At 38.8% G+C, this 26,811-nt stretch overlaps 1 protein-coding gene across 2 annotated transcripts in view; it reads left to right on the forward strand.

The window, feature by feature from the left end:
* The window catches only part of LOC131183997 (membrane-spanning 4-domains subfamily A member 12-like), a 43,660-nt gene that overhangs the window by 862 nt on the left and 15,987 nt on the right, over positions 1–26,811 (forward strand). The window contains exon 1 of one of the 2 annotated variants that reach the window (XM_058154851.1): positions 23,137–23,327. The exons of the other annotated variant lie outside the window; for it this stretch is intronic. Within the exon in view, the coding sequence (XP_058010834.1) occupies positions 23,238–23,327 (90 nt within the window). The 5' untranslated portion in view covers positions 23,137–23,237. Of the gene's footprint in view, positions 1–23,136; positions 23,328–26,811 lie in introns of those variants that run through there. 2 annotated transcript variants of the gene reach the window in all.

Genomic DNA, 26,811 nt, shown 5'->3' on the forward strand with positions numbered 1-26,811 from the left:
GTCAGTTCTTGACTCTTGGCAGCTGCCTGGACGAGCCCCTGCAGTTTTCTTGGCAAAGTGATTTATCAAGTGACTTGTTCAGAAATAATTTGCCCTTGCCTGCTTCCTATGGCCGAGAGGGAGAGAGAATGGCTGACCCAAGAAAACCCAGATGGCTTTGTGTCTAAGATGGAACTAGAACTCACTGCTGTCCTGGGTTCTAGCCTGGTGCCTACACCATTGTACCAGTGGTGGGTTTCAAATTTTTTTACTACCGGTTCTGTAGGTGTGGCTTGGTGGACATGGCATGGCTTGATGGGTGTGGCTTGGTGAGCGTGGCAGGGGAAGGATACTGCAAAATCCCCATTTCCTCCCGATCAGCTGGGATTTGGGAGGCAGAGAATAGATGGGGCGGGGCCAGTCAGAATTTTTACTACCGGTTCTCTGAACTACTCAAAATTTCCGCTACCGGTTCTCCAGAACTGGTCAGAACCTGCTGAAACCCACCTCTGCATTGTACCAAATACTTCTTACAGTTAGCTTTACTTCATGTTATTTTATATTAGGAGATTCTGTGGAAGAAGGGCAGATAAACCACCTTAGAGAAATTCTAGAAAGCCCCTTTAATGATGCATGCACTTACACATATTATTCCAGAGACATGCTAAGTGGTTGGCTACCTCAAGTGGGTATCCTAAGTTGTTGCCTCATAACTCTGTGACAGCTCCCTTGCTGTGGAGCACCATCCCTCTGGAGATCCAGGTGGCTCTAACCTTACCAACTTTAGGCAAACCACTAACCAGCCTGATTAACCCCTAGATCAGGGGTCTCCAATCTTGGCAACTTTAAGATTTGTGCACTTCAACTCCCAGAGTTCCTCAGCCAGCTTTACTGGCTGAGGAAATCTAGGAGTTGAAGTCCACAAGTCTTAAAGTTGCCAAGGTTGGAGACCTCTGCCCTAGATGATACCCCAGAAGTGAGCTCTGTTAGTTGATTGGCTTTAATATTGTAGTAGTAATTATTGTAAGTTGTGAATGATTTCTAATCTATGACAATTGCTGTCTGAATTCTTTAATTTTATTGTTCGATTCTAAGTTTTCTACACTGCCCAGAGTCCTTGCTATGAGACAGATGGCTATGCAAATCATTTAAATAAATGCCTTTACATTAGTAACCCCACACTGTTGCCATCCTCTAAATCCGGGAGGAGGGGGAGGTCACCCACACTTTCACCAATTTTTCCACCAGTGCTTTACTTTGGAAAAAGAAAGAAGAAGCACCTTTTCCCTTTCCTGTAGCTAGCAGAGAGGCCTGGATGTATAATCAGCAAAAATCCTGGTTAGAATGAGAGCACATATTTCAGAAAAGGCCATAAGTTGTTTGTTATCTGCGTCAAAATTAATTGAGGATGGAAAACATAGGAAACAATATTGGGTCTTGCAAAGTAGTAGCAGCTCCTCCTCCACCTTTCAAAGCTAATTTTTCAGGCTGGAATTCACACAGTGGCATGATCGCAATACAGGTAGAACAAAACAGGACTAAATTACAAAGAAGCAGCCTTGATCAGTCCTTAATACATACAGTACTTTTGTTTTGCCTTTGAATCAACCCCCGCATTAAATGAGCTCTCATAAACAATTGTAAATATTCTAAGTCTCATCTAAGTCCACATTCCCCTTGATGGCTAAGGACGGCTTCCTTCTTGTTGGAATCAATATTGTTTTCTCTCCCTTCCAGACAGTCCCAAAGTCAGACTCTTTCTCTGTTTGGGTACCATGACACTGGCTGATGGATCTTTTCTCCAGTGGCTGGTACAATGCATTAAAGCTAAAGGGGAAAAAAACATTGCTTGTAAGCTGGAGAATCCCATTCAGCAATGTCTCTGAACAACCCTAGAGAGGTTTAGCAACACACACACCTTTTCTCTTTTATCCACATAGCTTTTCAACACTGCCTCTGAGATGGCCAGTTTACTGTTCGCTGAGGACACATCTTCAACATTTTCTATTTATTCTCTACACCTCTCTGTTCCAATCAAATTGAGGTGGAAGGGAACTTTCCTCTCAGAACCAGTTTGCTGCTGAGGCAGCCTTGATCTGACATCTCTAGCAAATGGGGAAGGGAGGGGAGTCTTGAGCTGGGTGAGCCAAACTTGGGTCTGTGACAATTTGCCACAGCCAACTTGCCACAACTAACTTGCCACAGCCAACTTGCTGCACAATAACTCGCCACAGGCCGTCTCACCACAAGACAACTTGCTGCAGGACAAGAGTTACCCTAATATCAAAGAAATGGTGGAATCAAATCATTAAAGAATAGATGCAAAAGGAGGAACAGAATAAAATGTGAATGGCAAAAATTAATTTTTTTCAAAATTTAATTTAAATAATTAAATAGAATTGTTAGATTGTCCCTTGGCAAGTTGTCCCGCAACAACTTGGCTGTAATGAGTTGGCTGTGACCAGTTGTCCATGGTGAGTTGTCCGCAGCAAGTCCCATTCCCGCCAAACTTTGGGTAAGGTAAATTGAAACTCCTGTATGTTATGCTTCATTGTGATCTTTAAAAATTCCTCCATGTAATGATTTATGACATTTTTTTGTAGCAGTCATTAAGTGAATCACCATGGTTGTTAAGCCAATGCCAGGGTTGTTCTGCAAATCCTTTGCCTGCAATGCACATTTTTTTGCCAGAAACCTGAAATAAATGCCAGTTTCCAGCAAAAAAATTGTAAATTGTGTTCATGTGACAAGAAGACACTGAAAAGGGGCATAAATGTAGGTTAGCTGCTGAGCGGAACAAATGCGATCATGTGACCATGGGGTGTGTGTGTGTGGAATTTGAGCTGTAAGTAGCCCTGGGGAAGTCTGTCGTAACTTCAAACAGTCACTAAGCAACTGGTCGTAAACTGAGGACTACCTGTAGCCACAAGGAGACACGAGGGCTCAGAAAGACTGGTAGCTAGCTGATCCCCATGCAGTTTTTCTCTAGGTAGAAAGCAAGCAAGCACAATTCTAAGTAGGCACAGATGGAATCAGTGCAACTAAAAAAAGCACCAGCTGCTGAAGCGTGGCTGAAAGCTGGATCCTCAAGGTTTGAAATCATTCCCACTCTCCTCCTCCTTCTGTTTTTTCCCCCTCCCTTCTTCCTGTTTGTTCAGTTACTGCTGTTCATTCTGCATACTGCATTCTCAGTTTCACCTTCGGCTTTCAACAGAAAACAAAGGCACTGAAAAAAATGACTTATGGCCGTTTTTCAGAGTAACCGCCTTTGCAGCATCCCCGTGATCATGTGATCAAAAGTCAGATGCTTGGCAACTGCTTCATACTTATGACCAATGCTGTGTCCCAAGGTCATGTGATCCCCTTTTGCGGCCTTCTGACAAGCAAAATCCCTGGGGAAGCCAGAGTCACTTAACAACCATGTTATTAGCTTAACAACTGCAGTGTGATTCGCTTAACAACTGAGGCAAGAAAGTTCGTAAAACAGGGTAAAGCTCACTTAACAAATGTCCCACTTAACAATAAAAATCTTGGTCTCAATTGTGGCTGTAAGTTGAGGACTGCCTGTTAAGCCTGATAGGTTTAGTAAAGACTATTAGGAGGATCAAGACTGTGAATAAAACATATGTGTAGAGTGTGTCGAATAAAGAGGAGGATCAGTTCATGGATTCTACTGAGCCATAGTTTATTTATTTCTGGTATATCGCATAAAGCACATTAGTTAGGTTCACACCATGCATTAAATGCTCACACATGCATCCACATTGGTGTTACTTTAAATGTTCTATGGAAATTAATGGCAAAGTGCAACACAATTGTTTTGCAGGAGAATGGCATAGAAATACAATCAATCAATTGCAAAGTATATGAGAAGAAAACCATTGCAAATTACTGGACAGTGTTGCCAAGAAAACAATATGGACTGGTCCCTGTAGTCACTAAGAGCTTGACTCAAGAGAGACTTAACCTTTAATTCCCTTCAAAGAATAAGAATAAGAATAAGAATAATTTAATTTCTATACCGCCCTTCTCCCAAAGGACTTGCCAAAGACCTGTAATTTGGCAAACATGCTGAAAATTTGGCTAGGGATGCCAAGTCTGTATCCTGCTCATACAATAAATCTTCCCAGGATTATTAAATACCAAATAAATCAATCTGTCTATAGCAGGACTGTTAAACTCCCAGCCCGCAGGCCGGATGTGTCACGCGCTGGCCACACCCATGCCCGGTTCAGTGAAGGGGGGAAAACAGTCCCAATACGTCACATGATGCCGCCGTAACAACGTGAATTTGACACCCCTGATTTATAGTGTAAACATACCGAGAAGGTACAGATGTTTGTTTATCAATGGGAAAATATTAAAAGAGAGTTTTTCAGAATAGTGGAATGATTTCTCCATGGTTTTAATTGGCAGTAAGGTTTACATCTTTTTGTCATCAGGTTAAGACATGCTCACTGCCAAGGTATTTCGTATTATCTAGTTTGTCTCAGCCTGTGATAAAAGTGTGCTTAAAATAACCTGGCAACAGCTAGTGGGTGCACAGAGTAGGAGGAGGTTAGATCGTGAAATGGCAGGACTTTCTCCTGCCTGCCTGCCTGCCTGCCTGTGCAATCCCATCACCACCACTGCAATACTCCCTCCCCCCCCCCGCCCAAATCTCTCAACAGTTACTCAGGCTACTTTTAAAAACCAACTCAGCACTTTTCAGAAAGAAGGCTGAACCTGTGCTGAATCTGGGTTTAGTGCTCTGTCAGAAGATTATTAAATCCGTGTTTACATGCAGCCTCTAAAACATCGGACTATGTAAGTTCCCAGTAACCGATATGAATTGAACTTTGAGGCTTTGTTGACCAATACTGGAAGGATGTGATGTTGTCCCGGTGACCAGTTGCTAGGAGCTTGTGCCGAACCTGGAGTGAGTTTTCACAGGGGGTTAAATCTAAGAGTCTAGCCAGTTGTCCAAATTGACTGGGTCTCATTCCAGTTAAGGAGAATGAATGGGACTTTGGTAGGATGGGAGGGAGGGAAGGAAGGAAACTAAAGTAGGAGAATCCACCAACTACATTTGGCCATATGCTTCCAGTGGTAGGGTACTAGGGACTGGCAGTAATGGCAGCAAATACGTTGGAATAATATTCTGTCACTTGAAGGACTGATAGATGGCGCTTTAATAGGACCATGGGAAGAACCCTTGTTAGCACTAGTTATTGTGAAATTATTTTAATGTTTCATTTTTGAAAAGATTAAATGTGGATAATTCCTCATCTCTGCTGGAGACCTAGTCATGCGTAGCTGAGATTTACAAAGATGTACCAAGTTAAGTCTCCCACACACCCCAATCCAAAACCTAGTAATATTCAAACCTTGCTAATTTATTTATTTATTTATTTTGTCACACAGTATATGTAAAGCATAAGCATGAAATAATTATACAATATATAAGCATATATATGAGTATGAGTATGTAATAACTATATTAATTGGATATAACGAAAGGAAACAATAGGACAGGAATGGTAGGCATGTTTGTGCTCTTATGCACGCCCCTTATAGACCTCTTAGGAATGGGGTGAGGTCAATGGTAGACAGTTTTTGGTTGAAGCTTTGGGGATTTTGGGAAGAAACCACAGAGTCAGGTAGTGTATTCCAAGCATTAACAACTCTGTTACTGAAGTCATATTTTCTGCAATCAAGATTGGAGTGGTTAATATTAAGCTTAAATCTATTGTGTGCTTGTGTATTGTTGCAACTGAAGCTGAAGTAGTCTTGACTACTTCATGTTACAATACAGTAATTAATAATTAATTAATGTAATTAATAATTAATAATTGATGTTACAATACAATACAGTATTTTGCAGGCAAATGCAGAAGTTGACAGAAACAATGCCCATCTTCAATATGGCTTAAGCATCATCAGATAGGCTAGAATTCCCTGAGTGAGAAAGACACAAGATTTTACAAAGATGTACCAAGTTAAGTCTCCACACCCCAATCCAAAACCTAGTAATATTCAAACCTTGCTAATTTATTTATTTATTTATTTTGTCACACAGTATATGTAAAGCATAAGCATGAAATAATTATACAATATATAAGCATATATATGAGTATGAGTATGTAATAACTATATTAATTGGATATAACGAAAGGAAACAATAGGACAGGAATGGTAGGCATGTTTGTGCTCTTATGCACGCCCCTTATAGACCTCTTAGGAATGGGGTGAGGTCAATGGTAGACAGTTTTTGGTTGAAGCTTTGGGGATTTTGGGAAGAAACCACAGAGTCAGGTAGTGTATTCCAAGCATTAACAACTCTGTTACTGAAGTCATATTTTCTGCAATCAAGATTGGAGTGGTTAATATTAAGCTTAAATCTATTGTGTGCTTGTGTATTGTTGCAACTGAAGCTGAAGTAGTCTTCGACTACTTCATGTTACAATACAGTAATTAATAATTAATTAATGTAATTAATAATTAATAATTGATGTTACAATACAATACAGTATTTTGCAGGCAAATGCAGAAGTTGACAGAAACAATGCCCATCTTCAATATGGCTTAAGCATCATCAGATAGGCTAGAATTCCCTGAGTGAGAAAGACACAAGATTTTACAAGGATCATAATGACAACAATCATGAAAAAAGCATGCTTTGGTGGCCTACCCCTTCCCCCCATCTTGCTTTCCTGCATTGGCCCCCAGCTCATCCCTGGCCTGGAAGAACGACATGTTTAAATCATCTTTTGTTTTATCAGTGTTGAAGTAATAGGATATTTTCCCCCTTGTTCCTGTACTGCCAAGGACAGCCTTAAGGTGGAAGAATCTGCCAGGTTTGTTCATTCACTACCATAGAAGGAAGTCCAGTGATAGCTGTGATGCGAAATACAGTCAAGAAAGGGAGCCTGCCAACTAAGGAAGAAGTGAGACCATTTCAATAGCAATGAGGGGAAAGCTTTTAGTTTCCACCAGGGTGTCCATAGAGTATGGTTGAAAAATCAAGATGTGTGTTGCATATAGAAAAAGGGCAGAACTTCAAGATCTCAGTTGACCTTTCTGACCATACCCTGTGGACATCCCTAATTCATACAGAAGCAATGAAGCAGTGCCTTGCTTTGTGCTGTGTCTTGCCAAGTGTTTGCCAATCCTGCATTGTTACAATTTCAAACAGCCCTAAACAAACAACTATATTTAACCATGGTTTATTGAAAAATTTACAGTTGACTGGCTTGGCACAACATGCAAAGGCACTAATCCTAGGAACCTGAGTTTATGAATAAAAATACCAGCTCCTTTTTTCTGGGAACATCATGTCTTGGTGCTTGGTGCTTGGTGCTCTCTGAGCTTGGTTGTTTCCTTGCAGATGTTTCATTACCTAAACTAGGTAATGTTATCAGTTCTAGTCCATCATCATGTTGTCCTTCAACTTTGGTTATTTTATTGAAGAGCAAGAATTTTGTTTTTTCTTTTTTTTTCTTTTCCCCTTTCCCCTACAGTTGTCTCTCCTCCCCGTTTCCTCCCGTTTTCCCATTATTTTCGCTTTTTTTGTATTTCATATTTGGATAAATTAATAAAAATTTTAACTGAGGAGAAACAGTAATTTGTTTGTTACAAAGTAAGCTTGTCCATCGGTAGCTCCAAGACACATTTGCTCCCCTCAGTTGATACTTGACAACTTGTGACAAATTGGATTGTTCTAGAAGCTCTGAACTCTTGCCTGAAGAATGAAATATAAGCATTTGTGGCCAAAATACAGATTTCACCATATAGATGCTGGTGATTGTTTTCATTTAAGAAGAGGGACAGGCATTCCATCTTATTTTGCTGCCTTAAATATTTCAGAGATTTTAATGTACTTTGAACTCCCATTAGCAAATAAATGACAATAAGCCAATCAATCCTACATTTTGAAAAAATAAAGTTCTGATATGTTTCAAATGGAACAAAACTTTGTATAAAACTATAAAGATAGAGGTAAAATAACAACTCTAAGTGATAGCAACAAAATTAAGAATACATCACTATGATAAGGCAGTTCTCAAAAGATTTTGATGGGAATGTAGTGGCTCTCATAAATGCTGAGAATTGCTGTTCTACTTGAATGTGTGTGTGTGTGTGTGTGTGTTGGAGGCTTTGTACATGAGCGGATGACTGGACAGAATGGCTCTCTCCCTGAAGAAGTAGTTGTATCATTTGGAGAGGTTTCTAGAATTATACAGTAATTATCACCAAAGACCAAGTGGCTGTGGGGACTAATAGCATTTTATAGCATTATTCAGCTATCACTAAGACGATATAAAGCCTGTCTTCATAACATTAGATAGGCACAATGATCATTGGATTATTCCAGAAACCAGTAGAAATCACTAATGAGGAAATAACCAAGAAACATCTTCGATTAATATGCCAGCTATAAACATTCCTGAACAAAGATTACTTTGACACTGATGCTTTCTGGACCCAGGCCATGAGTGACAGAAAAGGCTCTTAGTTACCATAGTGGAATCTCTACTCTGTTACCATGGAGCTACCCTTCTCAGTGGTCCAGAAACTGCAACAAGCACAGAGCATAGCAGTAAAATTATTGACTAATGCACCAAGGGCCTGATGTACAATACAGCTACTGAGAAAATTGTTCATGCTATTCTTGGCTTCATTGAAGTTGTAGGCCAGTCACTCTCGCTCCCACCTAGGAAGAAAGCAATGGCAAATCACTTTTTGAAAATACTGTCACTTAAATAGCTGGGACTTATCCAGAAGTCTAGAATACTAAAAATATCTTCAGTAGACGGAGCAGGCAGAATGATCACCTGGTGAATGTGCTCCTCACTATGGAGAGAGAGAGGTCTATTTTATTAGTAGTTATTCCTAAATTTCCTTTTTCTTTATTAGGCCCTTTTCCTTTCCTTTCCTTTCCTTTCCTTTCCTTTCCTTTCCTTTCCTTTCCTTTCCTTTCCTTTCCTTTCCTTCCTTCCTTTCTTCCTTCCTTCCTTCCTTCCTTCCTTCCTTCCTTTGTGTGTGTGTGACATAAACACCTTATTTGTGTGTTTTAACATTTCCTAAATTCTATACTCATTTTCTTCCAGTACTACACATTTCTCAACTTTGCTTTGCTTTGTTCCCAAGTCATATGATATGATATACTAGAGTACACTAATAGCTACCCCCCCATCTAAAATAATTGGTGGGAGAACTTATCCATCATCTTTCTCTTCTAGTTGTCCTGCTGTCTTAAATTAGAATCTATACAAAAATCAGGTACATTTCATTTTTAAAAGAAGATACATAATTGTGATGGAAACAAACATACGATTCTGCTAAAAAAAAAGTAATTCAGGATTAGCTACCTGTTCCCAATCAAGCAAAATAAAATCCTCCTGGGAGTGATGATTATAAGTCTGGTTATTGACTTTCATCTATTGTCGATGTTAGCTGAATATAACCAAGTAGATCCAAGGGCAGCGAATCCTTTGAAGAAATGAGAAACTTACTTTTCTTGTAATTACCCTGATAGAGTCAATTTAGGGAGGGTCAGCCTTCCAAACCTTCCATAATGTTGGTGATTCCAGTTAGTCCCTGTTCACTGATTGCCAGATGAAGTCCTTATCTAGAACGCTGCTTAAGCAAACTAAAAAAATATAGAATTATGCAAGGAGAGAAACTTCTTACTTCTCTTTTACAGATCCTGCAAGGCCTCCAGTCACAGAAAGAAAGAGAAACCAGAGGAATTGTGCCATATGTTATTGCAGCAGGAATAAGTTCATTGCAATACGACAGATTATGTATCATTTATAAAATGATGGAATGGAATGGAATAGAACTTCCCATTTGAAAAAAAAAATCATGTTTTTAAAAGCTGTGTCAAAATAATTCTAAAAAATAATAAAGGGGGAAAATATTTTTTAAAAAACCTCTCATCAAGTCATTTTATAAGCAAACAATGCATTTGTAGTGAAAAGGTTTTTCAGAAAATGTATGCTCAAAAATACATTATGGTATCAAAATCCTTATATATTAAGATTTTGATTTGGTTTTTTAAATTAGCATTGAAAAAAGAACATTGAAAACTCAAGGACAGAAATATTATACCATAAATGGGGACAGAAAAAAAATTGAAGTGAATTAACATGAACTACATATCTTTGAGTTATTCTATAAAAACATTTTTAGGCAGATAATTTTAAACTAATGATTTCATTCCCTGATCACTATTTTCAGGAATACAAATACTGGAGAACCATAGATTTCATTTCAATACAATCACTTCCATTTTGCTGCAATACCATTTAAGCTCTGCCATGTGCCCATCACATGTCAAAACATTCCCTTATATTTCAGGCTAGCAGTTAGAAATCATACAAAATACTCTTCTGAGTAACTTATATGAAACAGAAACTATAAAAATTCCTAGTTTATCAAGAAAATAACTAACAGAAACTAAGCAAATACTGTATACCATCATGCCAAGTATGATGAATAAATAAGAAGAAATAATTGGTTAATTGAAAATTTAAAATACCTTCTCTGTGCAGCATATCAAAGAAACTCACTTAAATATTAAATCTGATGATAATTTCTAACTCTTCGTTCAGCTTAACTAAGTGAAACACCTATTTTTCAGTATTTTTAATATTTAATTGCAAAGAAAATTATGTAGGCCAACATCATCCAAATTCCCTGGGGCAGCAGCAAGAGAAGTGAGGGTGGAGAAGAAGTCCTTTTCTGGATGAGAGCAGGAAAGACTCCCACTAGCTACTGATCATCTATATAACTTCCACAACCGTAAATCTCAAAATATGCCCACTTAGTATGAGCAGCAAATGGCACAAGAGGAGTGGAATGGAGCTCACCCTAATATGTTTGTGTTGTATTCATGTGTGTCTGCAAGTTTATAGGAATGCATAGCAAAAACCACCACCAGCAAATGTCAGTGTTTGTTTCAGACCAAATTATTCTCATTCCTTTTTGCTCCAAACCCTTTACTGTCCCTTTTATTCAAGGTTGACTCAGCCTTCCATCCTTCTGAGGTCAGTAAAATGAGGCCCCAGATTGTTGGGAGCACTATGCTTACTCTGTAAAACCGCTTAGAGAGGGCTGTAAGGCACTGTAAAGTAGTATATGAGTCTAAAGTGCTATTGCTATTGCTATTCATAATCTCCCTTTCAGGCCTTCCATAGTTGAGAAACATTGGTCTATACCGCATTGTCTTTTGATGAGACCTAGGAAATGGGATTTTTCTGCAGCAGAACCTGCCCTCTGGAATATCATCCCACCTGATATATAACTGACCACACAGACACACACACACATTGTGGCTGTATTTAAAAGAGTTTTCAAAACTTGGATCTTCTCACAGGCCTTGCTTTAAGATTGCTGTTTTTATTGCTTTACAATGCTATTTCTTCTTCCAGATGTTTGGGGGTTTGATTTGTGTTTTAGTATTGATTTTATTGTATGCTACCCAGAGTTGATACAGAATTGGCCACCCTCTTTAAATTCCATAAAATAAACGTATTGTTTAGAGATAGTTTTGTCCCATCTTTCATAATACAAGCAATGCCATTGCTTGACAGTGGTTTTAGCATTGAAAACCAAACGTCCTTCACACAGTTGCATTCTAGAATTCACTGCCAAGAAGCGTTAAAGATAATGCCTGTCAGTTAAAACCATGGTATCCATACCGAGAGCTGAATCTCAGCAGCTGAAATGAGAAGGAAGGAAACAGTGGCTACATACTCTGTAAGCTTCCAGGATGCTTCAGTCTGTCTGTTGTGGGGATCAGAAGATACTTTGGCCTGGGAGTTCTTGAACTCTGCTAAGCTTTAAGCATGTAGAAATGTATCTGTATCTGAAATACAGAAGCTCTGAATGAAACCCCATCACTGGAAGCTTCTTTCCCTGGATCGCTGATCTCAGGTCTTCAACAGGTTAATAGCGTTGGAAGGGACCTTGGAGGTCATCTAGTCCAGCCCTCACCCACCCACCCACCCTCGCCCAAGCAGGAGACAGGTCTGTCAAAGGATGTAAATATGCTCCCTCTCACAGCTCATCCATACAACTATGAGGACGTGCTTTCCTTTCTTCCCCAAGATGAGAACAAAGCATGTCACTCTGCAAACCATGCATGTCCCCACATTCTGTTTCTTATACCCCTTAAACAATTATTGCCCCCTCAAAGTGGGGGTGGGGGAGGGGGCCATTTAGCTGCTCCAGCTGCTATAAGTGGCAATATTGTTCTGAAGCAGTGGGGAAACAGGAGGTCCCAAAGATCCTTCTATAATTTAGAATAAAAATAAGAAGGCAGAGGGATTCAAGTGAAGGTAGGCAAGACTTCGGCAGAGAAAAAAGAGAGGTGTTTATTTAATCATATTTTCACAGGACTCCCACTCAACTGACTCTGTACTGCAGCTTACAGCTTCAAATTTAGCAAGACAAAAAAAATAACAAAAAGAAAGAAAGAAACCAAGTCTGATTATAAATAGTCATCTGAAAACAATGCCTCACCCCAAACCTAGACTTCAAGTTTCTTTTAAAGGAAACAAAAACCTCTGGAGGTTGCCATTTCAGAGGGCGTGGCTGGCAGTCCTTGCAAAAATCATCTCTCCAGCTGAGTATCTAAGGGCCTTCCTGGCTTGGAGGGGGTGAATGGTTACCATGCCTGTTCACGATTGTGAGCTTGCAAGAGCTCGTGATTCTCCACAATACTCTTTGAATGTACACTGAGAGCATATGCACCAAGACAAATTCCTTGTGTGTCCAATCACACTTGGCCAATAAAAATTCTATTCTATTCTATTCTAAAAAAGAAAACTACTTCCTTTATTGCCACCACAAGTGACCTGTAAAGACCTTTCTCATTCATAACAGGAAGGTCGCGGCAAACCACTGTTTCCTAAGTTAAAGTCTTATGATGTAAGTTTATTCAATTCTATTTCAATATTTGCTCTTGTTTGAAGCGTGTGCTAAAATATGTGTTGTGACTCCAGCTCCCGAACCTGGCCCCCGAACCTGTTGGAGGAAAAAGCAACAAGACCTTTATTTTTGAAGATGCTCACAGAATTTTTTTTTCTGATATCCTTCAATATCTTTCTCTGTCAAATTTAGCGGTAGCATCTCGAATAAAAAGTTGAACTGGGCAGCAACATCATCTTACACATTGCAATTCTACCAAACCAAGACAACTTTAACATTTTATATTTATCTATCTTCTTCTCAATTTCATTAATCACCACATCATAATTAAGTTTTTTCAATTCTTTAACCTTGAGTGAAAGCACTATACCCAAATATTTCAATGTGTTTTTAATCCTTATCCCAAATTGCTCTTGCATATTCTCAGACTCATTACCATTACTATCCATCAATAATTCTGACTTTGACCAATTTACTTTCAATCCTGTCATTTCCTCAAATTCTATCAAATGCTTATATATCTTTTTCAGGTCTTTCTCTACATTTTTCAAAATAATTAAAGTATCATCCGCATACAAATTTATCTTATACCCCTTATATCCTTCTAATTCTTCATCTTTTTCTATCATTTTTGTCAATATTTCCATAGCCAATAAAAATAATGTTGGGGACAAGGGACATCCTTGTCTCGTACCTGCTTCTAATTTTATCTCTTCAGTTAATATTCCATTCACCTTCACTCTTGCACTGCTTTTTTGATACAATTTTGAAATAACATGTATAAACTTATTACCAAAGCCTAAAGCCTCCACAATTACTTTAATAGTTTCCCATTGTACAGAATCAAAAGCTTTAAAAATATCCAATGATACTATACCAATTTTATCACCATTATATTCAGCTACATCTATAATATTTAATACTCTTCTAACAATATCACTCATGTATCTACCCTTCACAAAACCTACTTGGTTATAGCTTATATATCTATCTATAAATCTATTTAATCTATTACTTATAATAGCAGTAAATATCTTTGCATCCTGATTAATTAAAGAAATGGGCCGATAGGACTCAATCCTTTCTAAATCTTTATCTGGCTTAGGAATTAGGGATATCACCCGTTCTATTCCATGACGAAGGTACTTCTCCACCATGTAAGTTTATTCAATTCTATTTCAATATTTGCTCTTGTTTGAAGCGTGTGCTAAAATATGTGTTGTGACTCCAGCTCCCGAACCTGGCCCCCGAACCTGTTGGAGGAAAAAGCAACAAGACCTTTATTTTTGAAGATGCTCACAGAATTTTTTTTTCTGATATCCTTCAATATCTTTCTCTGTCAAATTTAGCGGTAGCATCTCGAATAAAAAGTTGAACTGGGCAGCAACATCATCTTACACATTGCAATTCTACCAAACCAAGACAACTTTAACATTTTATATTTGTCTATCTTCTTCTCAATTTCATTAATCACTACGTCATAATTAAGTTTTTTCAATTCTTTAACCTTGAGTGAAAGCACTATACCCAAATATTTCAATGTATTTTTAATCCTTATCCCAAATTGCTCTTGCATATTCTCACACTCATTACCATTACTATCCATCAATAATTCTGACTTTGACCAATTTACTTTCAGACCTGTCATTTCCTCAAATTCTATCAAATGCTTATATATCCTTTTCAGGTCTTTCTCTACATTTTTCAAAATAATTAAAGTGTCATCCGCATACAAATTTATCTTATACCCCTTATATCCTTCTAATTCTTCATCTTTTTCTATCATTTTTGTCAAAATTTCCATAGCCAATAAAAATAATGTTGGGGACAAGGGACATCCTTGTCTCGTACCTGCTTCTAATTTTATCTCTTCAGTTAATATTCCATTCACCTTCACTCTTGCACTGCTTTTTTGATACAATTTTGAAATAACATGTATAAACTTATTACCAAAGCCTAAAGCCTCCACAATTACTTTAATAGTTTCCCATTGTACAGAATCAAAAGCTTTAAAAATATCCAATGATACTATACCAATTTTATCACCATTATATTCAGCTACATCTATAATATTTAATACTCTTCTAACAATATCACTCATGTATCTACCCTTCACAAAACCTACTTGATTATAGCTTATATATCTATCTATAAATCTATTTAATCTATTACTTATAATAGCAGTAAATATCTTTGCATCCTGATTAATTAAAGAAATGGGCCGATAGGACTCAATCCTTTCTAAATCTTTATCTGGCTTAGGAATTAGGATATCACCCGTTCTATTCCATGACGAAGGTACTTCTCCACCATGTAATATTCCATTGAATAATTTTTGCAATCTTGGTATTATTAATTCTTTAAATTCTTTATAAAACTCAGCAGGTAATCCATCCTCACCTGGAGCTTTCCCTAATTTTAATTTTTGTATTATTCCATTAATCTCATCTTGTGTTATATCTTCTTCCATCAATTCCTTATATGTTTGATCAATTTTCACCACATACTTTTCTAAATAGCTTTGCAATTTTCCCCGATTAACTGGTTTCTTTGAATATAGATTCTGAAAAAAATTTCTAACCACTTCACATTTCTCTAATTTTTTATAACATCTTATACCTCTGTCATCTATCAAAGCTCCAATTTCTCTCTTCTCTCTTTTATTTTTCGCCATCTTTGCCAATAATTTAGAATTTCTATTACTAAATTCAAAAAAATTCCTATTTAAATATCTCAAATTTCTTTTTACTAACTCTGTATCCTCTTCTATCATTTTATTTCTTAACATATTAAGCTCCTGAAGAATTTTTTTTCTTTAGTAAGCAAAAATTGATTTTCCAATTCTTTAATCTGATTTTTATCTCTTTCCATTTTAATTTTATAATTTTTATATTTCCTACTTGATAATTTAATACTCTCCCCTCTAAACACCGCTTTCATCGCATCCCAAACAATTTCAAATTTAACCTCCCCGTTATCATTTAATCTCCAACTTTCCTCCAGTTTTTTAAGTATCCATTTTTTATCCTTTTCATTTTTATACAGTTTCTCGTCATATCTCCAATAGCTTCTTTTTTTCTCAAAATTAAAATCTAAATCCACCATAACTTCTGCATGATCAGAATCTTTAAAAATTCCCACATCTACCTTATCCACATTATTCAACAAATCTTTAGAAAGAAAAATATAATCAATTCTAGAATATGTATTATATATCTTAGAGAAAAAAGTGTATACTCTCTCAATTCCTTTGACCTCTCTCCACACATCGACCACGCCGTTTCGAAGCATCCACATATTTAAAATTTGGCCGATTAAAAATAATATAAAATGTAATGAAGTGATTAAAGAGGAAAATATAGAAATTATTAGAGATTGGATAAAAGTTATGGAAAATGAAAGGAGGAATAAAGAAATTATTGAAAAATTAGGGTTAAGTTGGTTTGAAAAAATACAGATAGAAAAATGGACAAAAAAACTAAGGGAAAATTATTTGATAAATAGATGTGAAACTGAATTTGAATATTTAGTATCTCGGATTATGAAAGATGAAATTGGGCTAAAGGGACTCGTTAGTAGGGTTTATAAGATTATAAATTCTGATGAAAAATTACAAAGAGTGATGAGGACAAATTGGGAAAAAGATCTTAATATTGAAATACCAGAGTCAGATTGGAATGTGAATTGGAATAGTAGAATTATGAGAACTTTATCTATAAGGATTAAAGAGCACAATTATAAAGTTGTTTGGAAATGGTATTTGACTCAGTAAGATTGTCACAAATGGATAAAAAATTAGTAAAAATGTTGGAGATGTGAGATGGAATTGGGGACTTATGAACATATGTGGTATAAATGTGATAAGGTTAAAAGTTTTGGCAACAATTGGAGAAAATGATATTTGAAATGATGGGGAAAGTAATAACATTGAGAGTGGAAACTATATTATTGTTGGTAATTAAGGAAATAGAATTAACAAAATATGAAAAAGAATTGATTAGAATTATGATTATAATAGGTAGAATTATAATAGCTAGACTTTGGAAACTAGATGTGATTTTTAGAATAGAAGAGTGGAATTCTGAAATGTGGAAATTAGCTTTAAATGATAAAATGACATGTGATATTAAAATTAGAAGTGGTGTGTATAAAGAAGATATTTTCTGGAAGACTTGGAAACCTTTTGTGGACTTTGCGCTTGGAACATTGGATGCTTCGGTACCTGTACCTCGAGAACGTGGATTTTGGCGATCGTGAGGATATATCCGAAGACCCAAATCTTCCTTTTTTTTATGTATAGCACAAGGGTGTAATAATGTACTTTCTTTTTTTGTTTGTTTGTTTGTTGCAAAAAAGTAATAAAAAAATTTTAAAAAAAAAAGAAGATGCTCACAGAAGATTTTCAAGCTATTTGGGGGACGATTGTTGTCCCCAATTCGGGTCTGAGCCTGGTGCCGAAGCCAATGATGGATTGGCATCCATCATTGGCTTTGGCACCAGGCTCAGACCCAAATTGGGGACAACAATCGTCCCCCAAACACGCCAGACACGAGGTGCAGGTTTTCTGATTGCTTTTTATTGGAGTACTCCAAGGAAAAGGACTCTTGGCCAAAATGCTAAGAACCAAGAACAAAGGGTTAAGAAAGCTTTATACGTTTTCACTAAAAGAGAAGGCGGGACAAGGGCAGATAATAAGAAATATCATGTAATAAACATTTTAGTAATAATTCTACAATTTGTTCTATTGGTCTCTAGCTGTTCCTAGTCCTAAGCCTTGGCTAATGAATGCCCCAGGAGTTATCTAATACACATTTAATTGGCTGCAGGCCATCTCTATTCCTAATGTTTAGATGAGGCCTGCAAGTTGTCTAACTGTTGTTACTTTTATCAGCTTTCTAACCAGAATTGTTACAAGGTTTACACATGCATATTTCCTGTAGATAAACATTTTTTGTTCTTTGTAATTGCGGAGTATGCCAGACATACTCCGTAATTACAGGCTTCCTGATTTACTTTCAGGTGTATCATGACCTGGTTTTATTTTAGCATACAGCCCATCACATGGACATTGCAGATTTAGGCCACAACTTCACAGCACAGGCATCCCATGAAGCACTTCTAGAGAACGTATCTTCATGCAACTCCTGAGGCAACCCAAAGACAGTTTTAAGCAGTGATGAGATTCAAATAATTCAACAACCAGTTTGCCCAGGGTCAGGTTGGCTGTCATGGGAGGCATGGCCCAACCTGATCCTGGGTGAACTGGCTGTTAAATTACCCCCCTCCCCCACTATCAAAGTAGATCATGGACGCTGCGCTGCAATGGAGAAAAGGGCAATGGAGCAGCCGGCATGAAGGAAGGAGAAGGAACAGGGAGAAGAAAGAGGGAAAACATCCTTCTCCTTCCCTCACGCCAGCTGCTTCATTGCCCGTTCACTGCCTGAACCGGTGCAAACTGGCTGAATGCCACCATTGGCTTTAAGGACTCCATTTTGGAAGTGATGTTTTCTCTACTGTTCTGGTTCAAGCTGTCCCATCAGGACAATCCATGGTTCAAGGAAGAGAAGGTTTGAGGTCATCCAGTTGGAAGTCGTGATATCCTTATACCCAGTTGGTCTGCTGGTCTGTCAGAACCTTCGGGAGACTGAGTCCCTTCAGGCCAGCTATCTGGCCTCAGTAATTGTTTTTCAGTGCTGGTTTAGTTTCTAGATAGACCAGAATCCTGGTGCGGGCATCTATTCTTTTTCTTTTTTCAAGTCAGCGTAAAGCAGGGATGTCAAACTTGTGTCGTCACAACAGCATCATGTGACAAATCACGCCTTTTTTCCCTTCGCTAAACAGGGCATGGGCAGCGCATGGCGTATCTGACCTGTGGGCTGCGAGTTTGACAGCCCTGACCTAGAGGATGCAAATTTCTGGAAATAACTAGTTTATCCTGTTCTCCAAAGCACCTGAGGGTAGAACAAGAAGCAATGGGTGGAAACTGATCAAGGAAAGAATCAACTTAGAACTAAGGAGAAATTTCCTGACAGTTAGAACGATTAATAAGTGGAACGACTTGCCTGCAGAAGTTGTGAATGCTCCAACACTGGAAATTTTTAAGAAAATGTTGGATAACCGTCCGTCTGAGATGATGTAGGGTTTCTTGCCTGGGCAGGGGGTTGGACTAGAAGGCCTCCAAGGTCCCTTCCAACTCTGTTGTTGTTATTGTTGTTGTTGTTATCCTGAGCTTCATGTGTAACTGAAGTAACTCCGAGGGGTCCTTGGAGCTCTCTGAACTTGCTTGTTTTCTTGCAGACATTTCATTACCCAAATTAGGTAACTTCATCAGTGCTAGTCACTGACAAAGTAACTCTAAGAGCAGAAGAAGGAAAATGGCTCTGTAGCTTGCAAGGGGGTGAATTCCCTTCCCATTGGCTGCTGCTCCCAGAGAAATCCGAATTCCTATTTTCTTCTCCTCAAGTTATCTTCTTTGGTAAGACAACACAATACCCTGCTTTCTTAGATTTCACATCTTTAGCTCACCCACTGATGGCATTTTTGTTGGCTGTCCCTGTCATCTTCCTGGCAATGGTTTTTGAGAAGTGGTTTGCCATTGCCTACTTCCTAGCACTGTAAGTGAGTGACTGGCCCAAGGTCCTCCAGCTAATTTTATGGCTAGGGTAGGATTAGAACTCACAGACCCCCAGTTTCTAGCTTGATACCTTAATCAGTACATCATACTAGTTCTACTGCATTTTAGCCACCCAAATGCAGACAACTACTGCCCGGCAGCAAAGAGATTTAAAAATAATAAGTCTTTGCTGCAACCTAATAGTTGGTTGAACTTAGAAAATGCTTATAAGTACAGTAATTGCTTGTCTGTATGAAGTGAGAGAAAATCAAAAGGCCCTGCACAGAGTGAACCAGAGTATTGGGTGTGCCAATTGGAAGGGGCAGAAGTTTCAGCCATGGGACCCACAATCATGGCCCTTGGAATGTTGCACATTTAAGCTGTATGAACACCTCTTTATAGGTGTGCAGTAAGAGCACAGTACAGGGACAGAAAGTTTTGGGTGGTATGAGCTTCTGGCTCCTGGATAGGAGGCAAAGACAGCAAAAGCTGTGGTGGTACAGTGGTTAAAATGCAGTATTGCAGACTAACTCTACTTACTGCCAACTGCCAGCAGTTTGATTCTCATTGGCTCAAGGTTGGCTCATCCTTCTGAGGTCAATAAAATGAGGACCCAGATTGCTGGAAGCAAACTGCTTAGAGAGGGTTGTAAAGTACTGTGAAGTTGTATATAAATCTAAGGGCTATCGCTATTGCTAGTGCTGTGTGGGTGTCATCTGAGAGAATCAGGAGTTCAATGTAAGGCAGTATTGCTGTCAAGGGATAAAGCCTCAAGGGTTCTGGCTTCATGAAATGCAGCTTAATATTTTTGTTATTGCCAGAATTGATCCAGTGGTTTTGCTCAGATGTAAAACATACAGCTCCTCTCCAACACATTACATTATACATCATTGCTTTCCTGGGCTTGCAAACCTTGCAGGTGAATGTCTTTTGAGGAGAAGGCTTTGCAAAAATGACTATGACATTGAAAGGCCTTAATGAGAGCTGGATCATGGACACCACAGTGTTCTGGCTTATATGGAGGCTTCCATAAATACATAAAACCTGCCTCTGCTAAAAGCAAATGTTCAGTAATGCACAGGGTGGAAATCAGTAAAGTGACTTAGCTTGTCTGCAATTGTACAGTTCTGGAATCAAAGGAGCTTTTAATAGATTTACAGCCCAGCTTTACAGATGATTGTTCAAAAGGAAAATCACACCTGTTTGTATTAAGCTATGCTTCAAATTCCTCAATCCTTAAATTTCTTTCTTTCTCCTCCCTACTTTCAAACATATAACTAACCTGGGCTGATCTTGCAAAACTTAGTAGAATCAGATTTGTTAGACAGATCACTGGAAAATATCAGACTTGCTGGCTAGACCTGGAACCCCCTCCACTCCATATAAGCTTGGAAGAAGCCAGTTGCAAAAATAAACAGGGGGGGGGACCCTACCCAAGCACTTCTATTAAGGCATCAGTTATTAAGTCTACTTCAAGGGAGTCTTTACACGTTCATGATGGCCCATGAGTCACATAATTAGGATATACTGAAATGTCATCATAAAAGCCCTAATATAAGGCTATGTTTATCTCTTTATACACTTAAGGGTCCTTGCTACTCAGCAGTTTCAGCTATTCAGTTTCTGTGAGCAATATTCTCTTTTCTTTTCCATGTGTGTATGTGGAGAGGGAGTTCCCGGCTATTTTAGATGTTGCCATGGAAATATTGAATTCAGAAATATCATGAATCTTAACCATATCACTGGTGTATGATCCTAGTTTATTATTTTATTTGATAACACATTAATAGGCACATACTTCTCAGTAGCATCTACAACTACCTATAATGGTGCCAGCACAATGATATGCATTAGGTGATACCATTCTGCCAATGTTCCACCATGTATTTGCATCCTGACAGCTGATGTAAGTACTTAAGTCATGACATTTATATGAAGATGTTGCGACATTTAGCATTTATTCTCAACCACCACCCCCAATAGCATAGCACTAACACATAGACTTATATATTGTTCCATCGTGCTCTACAGCACTCTGAGCAGTTTACAAATGCTAGCATATATATAGGTCCTCATTTTATTCAACCACCTAAGTCAACCTTAAGCCAGTCAAGATCAAACTCATGCCAGTGGGAAGAGTTAGCCTGCAATACTGCATTCTAACCATGCACCACCATGGCTCATGTATGATCTATGGCACATCTGTAAATAAGGAAAACTGTTTTTCTATCTTCCATCATTCTTCCAGGAACTCAGTGTGGTTTAATGGGAATCTCCATTTTATCCTCACATGTAATAAGGTAGATTCCATGGGGAAAGAGTGGGCTAAAGTTTCCAGTAGGTTCTACACCATAATCATCATACCACATCTCTTTCAGTTTAAGGTTGAATTAAAATTAAGAGAAAAAGTTCAAATGGTTCCTTGCAGAGCGAATATGTGAAAGGAGCTGAAGGTATTCACAGCCCTGAAGATGGTTCTCTGCTGCTACTTACAGAATATCGATCAAGTGAGCTGGTTTTCACTTTATCATTAACAAGGAGACGCCATGGCTGTGGAGATTCTCAATCATCCAGGTCATGCTTGTCCCAAAGGTACTTTTTAAAGAGGCAACTGGACTTTCTGGTTTTTCTTTGAAGTCATTTCACTTCTCACCCAAGAAGCTTCTTCAGCTCTGATTGGATGGTGGGGAAGGAGACGCCATTCATTTATTTTAGGAAAAAGTCCAATCATTGTAGTCATTACTCCACTGCACTTCAAGTAGAAAGCAATCTCTACAAATAACGCAAAAGATAAGATAACTAAGCTCAGGAGTTTGAAGGTGCCGATGAAATCTTCCAAAAAGCAAACTGGAAATATTGCAAAGAAGCCTTGTTCCATGACAGAAGATGCATTTGAACCAGACTCTCTCTGGTTTTAGTCCATCAGCAATCTGTTGATAAAATGTAATGGGTGGGGAGTGCAGGAAGGGGATAGAAGCGTATCACCTGCACTGATGTTAAGTCTTGGGGGGAGAAATGTGTGCATGAAACCCAAACCGATCAGCAGCATTTTCATCAGAGGTATTAACTCCACCATGGAGAAGATTCGGGGAACTTTTCTTTACTGACTATAGAACATGGGTCTCCAACCTTGGCAACTTTAAGCCTGGTGGACTTCAACTCCCAGAATTCCCCAGCCAGAAAAGCTGAAGTCCACCAGGCTTAAAGTTGCCAAGGTTGGAGACCCTTGCTATAGAAGATAGTTCCCAGCCACTTTTTAAAAATAATAATAATAATAATAATAATAATAATAATAATAATAATAATAATAATAATAATAATAATAATTTGCCTTCTCCTCTGCCTGTGAAAGAGAGATCTCTGTAAATGACTATTACAGCACAAATCTCTGATTGCTCAGAAATCCATTCTGTGTAAATCCCATGGCTCTGTGGTGCCTCTCTGCTGGATGAGAAGGTAATTGAGGAAGAAGGCGGCTTTACCTACCAGCCAGACCTTCCCCTCCCTACCCCCTCAGTCTCTTGCAGCATCTCTGACTGCCTGTGACATCACTGCTGACGGAAGCCAATAAGACCACTCTCCCCCATTTCTCTGGGATACAGCGTGTGCTGGAGCTGAGCAGCCGGGCTCAGGGAGCTGTTATCCATGTTCAGCCGATCTGGCTGATGCAGCGGAGGGTTCAGTTGCTAGGGTCCCGAGGGCCTGGGAGCACACACACCAGCTGTTTCCCATGCAGGGAATGGGGAACTTCCGACTGGGGAGAAGGACTGTGATGTACACAGTGGAAACTATTCCCAAAGGGAAGAACCGAGTGCTAGGGGTGAGTGACAGAAGCTTGGGAGAACCCCCTCTGGGCAGGGAGCTGGGTTGGGCAAGGTTGGGGGATGGATAGAAGACTTGGGGATGGGTTTCTCCTGCATGGTACTGGCTCTCTTGATTTAGGCTAAGCAGTGTGATTCCCTGGTGCATGTGCGTATGTGTGAATAAGCGGGGGGGGGGGGCGGGGGAGAGGTGTAGCTGGGAAGAGGTGGAATCAGAGAAAAGCTTTAGACTAAATCAATGTAAAGAACTTGGGAATCAATCATGTCTCCACTTAGGGAAAATAATGACCAATTTGGCTAGAACGCCTTTCTCACTTTGTTCATTTTAAGAATGATCTTCTGCCAACATATATTATTTGTATGCATTCCAATACTAAATATTCCCCGAAGTAGAAATGAAGTCTGGTGTCAGCAAGGAGAATAAGAAATGATCCGACTGACCCACAACTTCAGAATTGCTCACTCTCTCTCTCTTGTGAAGATTGGCCACTATCTTTAATATTTGGCTTGGGACAGCAGAAGAATGCTGCTGTCCCAGGATTAAATGCTGAAGTCAATGCCCTAAGTACATAGGAGAAGTGGATAGTGTCCTTCTAGGAAGAAAATCTATTAACATGCAGCTGAAAGCTGTCGACAGAGACAGTGTTCACAGCTGAGAATTGCTGTATTGTATCAATGGAACCTGTTTGTTGAGAGGCGGTTTAGCTCTTAATACCAAGTATTAAGTCCAGCCACTTAAAAATGCCCATCATTTCTACGCCATTTAAATCTTCCTCAAGTTAATGACAAAGTTCGGCTATGTGGGTCCTAATTGTGAAAACACTTCCAGGATTAGGTTGATCAATGTCCTGGACTGCCCAAAAACAAACCCCAGAGTCCCTGTATCTGTGATTAGATATGCCCAGAGGGATGATTTTTATTATTTTTATTTTTTAAATCCATATTGTGCACCCAGTGCTCAGCCTACTTTTTTTTTTAAAGGCTGCAGTTAGAACTTACTAAGTTCTAAAAAAAACCCAAAACCCTTTATCTTCAAAGGATAAATACATGGTTAGTACAAATCTGCCATAGGTAAAGGTAAAGGTTTTCCTCGCACATATGTGCTAGTCGTTGGCTACTCTAGGGGGCAGTGCTCATCTCCGTTTCAAAGCCAAAGAGCCAGCGCTGTCCAAAGACGTCTCCGTGGTCATGTGGCCGGCATGACTAAACGCCAAAGGCGCACGGAACGCTGTTACCTTCCCAACAAAGGTGGTCCCTATTTTTCTACTTGCATTTTTTATGTGCTTTCGAACTGCTAGGTTGGCAGAAGCTCACCCTGTTACGCGACACTAAGGATTTGAACTGCTGAACTGCCGCCTTTTCGATCGACAAGCTCAGAGTCTTAGCCAACTGAACCACCGCGTCCCTCTAAATCTGCCATACATAGCTTCTTTAAATTAAGGCAAAAGAGGCATTGGTGTGTTTTTTTTGCAACTAGAGAGAAATAGCATTCTCTTAACTCTCCCTGCCACCACCCTCCATCTTTCTTCTATGTCTTCCCCGCAGTGATAAATAATTGGGGGAAATAAAAGCATTTAGAACTCTCTTTCAAGCGCACATCATAAGTAGCCCAGTCCAGTGCTGTGGCATTCTCTTGCATCGTGTAAGTCAGTAAGAAGGTTTCTTCTTCTAGAGACAAAATACATTTAAATATTGGAGTTTAAGCATAAATCCATCTCCATTTGTATTTGGGCAGAAATCGCTATGCACTCTCTAAAGGGTATCAGCCATGGAGAAATTCTGAATAAATAAAAAGCTACATTACAAAGGGAAATCCTGCAAGTGAGTCAGTGCTTTTCTAAGAATAGGTGCGGTATTCTGTTGGGATTGCCCAGATCACAACTACTAAGTCCCTTTTTGAAGGCAACAGAGCCTCTAACTGATGACTGGGACTGAGAAATATCAGATAGGATGTAAGATTGCAGTGACAGCACATTGCCCTGTTTTTCAAAGCTGTGCTCAGATGGGAACGAACTATATATTCACTTTTCCTTGCCAACTAATAGCAGAAGTTGCCTTGTTCTCTCTTTCAGTGCACCAAAGTATTAAAATGAAGATGATGTTCCAAAAGAAATAAGGGATACAGATTATATAATTAACAAAAAAAAAAAAGGAGACAATAAATAGCACAGGGTTTTTTAAAAAAAAAAAATCCAGAAACTTTGATCAGGGTTACCCTAACATTTTTTCCATTAGGTTTCAGTTATGCAGGTCGATGGCAGATTCTATCTGTTTTTGAACCAGATATTCTGCCTTTAAAAAAATGTTCCATGCACACACACAAGCAGAAGGTAGAGCTGTCACATTTAGCAATAATCATTTTACGGAGAAACACCAGGCCTAGTGGGGAAGATGCGAGCAGATGGCTTGTTCTCCCCGCACAGTTGCCATTTCAGGTCCTCTCTACTTATGAGCAATTCCATGCCTTTGTCTTTCTGTTTCTCCCGGTCTTTCAGCTTGCCCTGGACAAAGGAATGCCTTCTGTAAAGACACCCATATGGCATGTTGCCACTTTAAATATGTTCTGACTGATTTGCTCTGACTGGCATTTGCTCTCCTAGGCAGCTGCCAACCTCATCTGATGCATCAGTTTCTCTTAACTTAGAGAAATTAATCAAGCAATCCCAAAGCTACCAGACTCATTGTCTGGAGTTTGCTGACTCCAGTCCGGTATCTTTTGCACATTTTACCATGAGGATAATGATAAATTTCCCCACATATAATCCACTCAAACACTATTGTCAGCCTGGCTGGCAACACTACAGTAACTATATAGCTTTTACCCAAACATTGGACTCTCTTCTGAAAATTCTGTCCTTCTACTTCTCCTTTTCCTTCTCCTTCTTCCCTTCCCCATCCATCCATCCGTCCATCCATAATAAGCAAACTAAAAAACAAAAATTAAACCACAGCAGAACAAAACAAAATAGGAAAACAAAACCCTTGCTTAATATCCCATAAAAATTCATTTGCCATCCAAAGGTGAGAAATGGAATTTTAAACACTCATATTCAGTATTTGTATCTAAAAGGACACTTCTACAGACTGAGGCAATATATTCAGTAGTGGGTTTCAAATCCCGGCGCTACCGGCTTGCTATCTGAATCCGTGCACAGCGTTTTTGATGACGTCTGGGAAGGTGGGCGGAGCCTCCCACCACCGCTACTACTGGTTTGCCCGAAACGGGGTGAACCGGGAACAACTCACCACTGAATATATTAGGAATTCCTTCATAAGGAGAAGTAAAATATAAAAATCAAGTAGAAATAAATGTTTCCTTAGTACAGTGAAACTTGCTCCAATTGAATAATTCAGAATTTCTCAATTTATGTAATGGACTTTAAATGCAACTGATAACATTTCCATCCCTGAAATAACAGACAAGGCTGTTGCATCCAAAATAATTGATCAAGGGAATTAAATTAAACTGTAATTTGATGATAT

This window comes from Ahaetulla prasina, chromosome 1, assembly GCF_028640845.1.
Source record: "Ahaetulla prasina isolate Xishuangbanna chromosome 1, ASM2864084v1, whole genome shotgun sequence".
In the NCBI taxonomy this organism is placed as follows: Eukaryota; Metazoa; Chordata; class Lepidosauria; order Squamata; family Colubridae; genus Ahaetulla; species Ahaetulla prasina.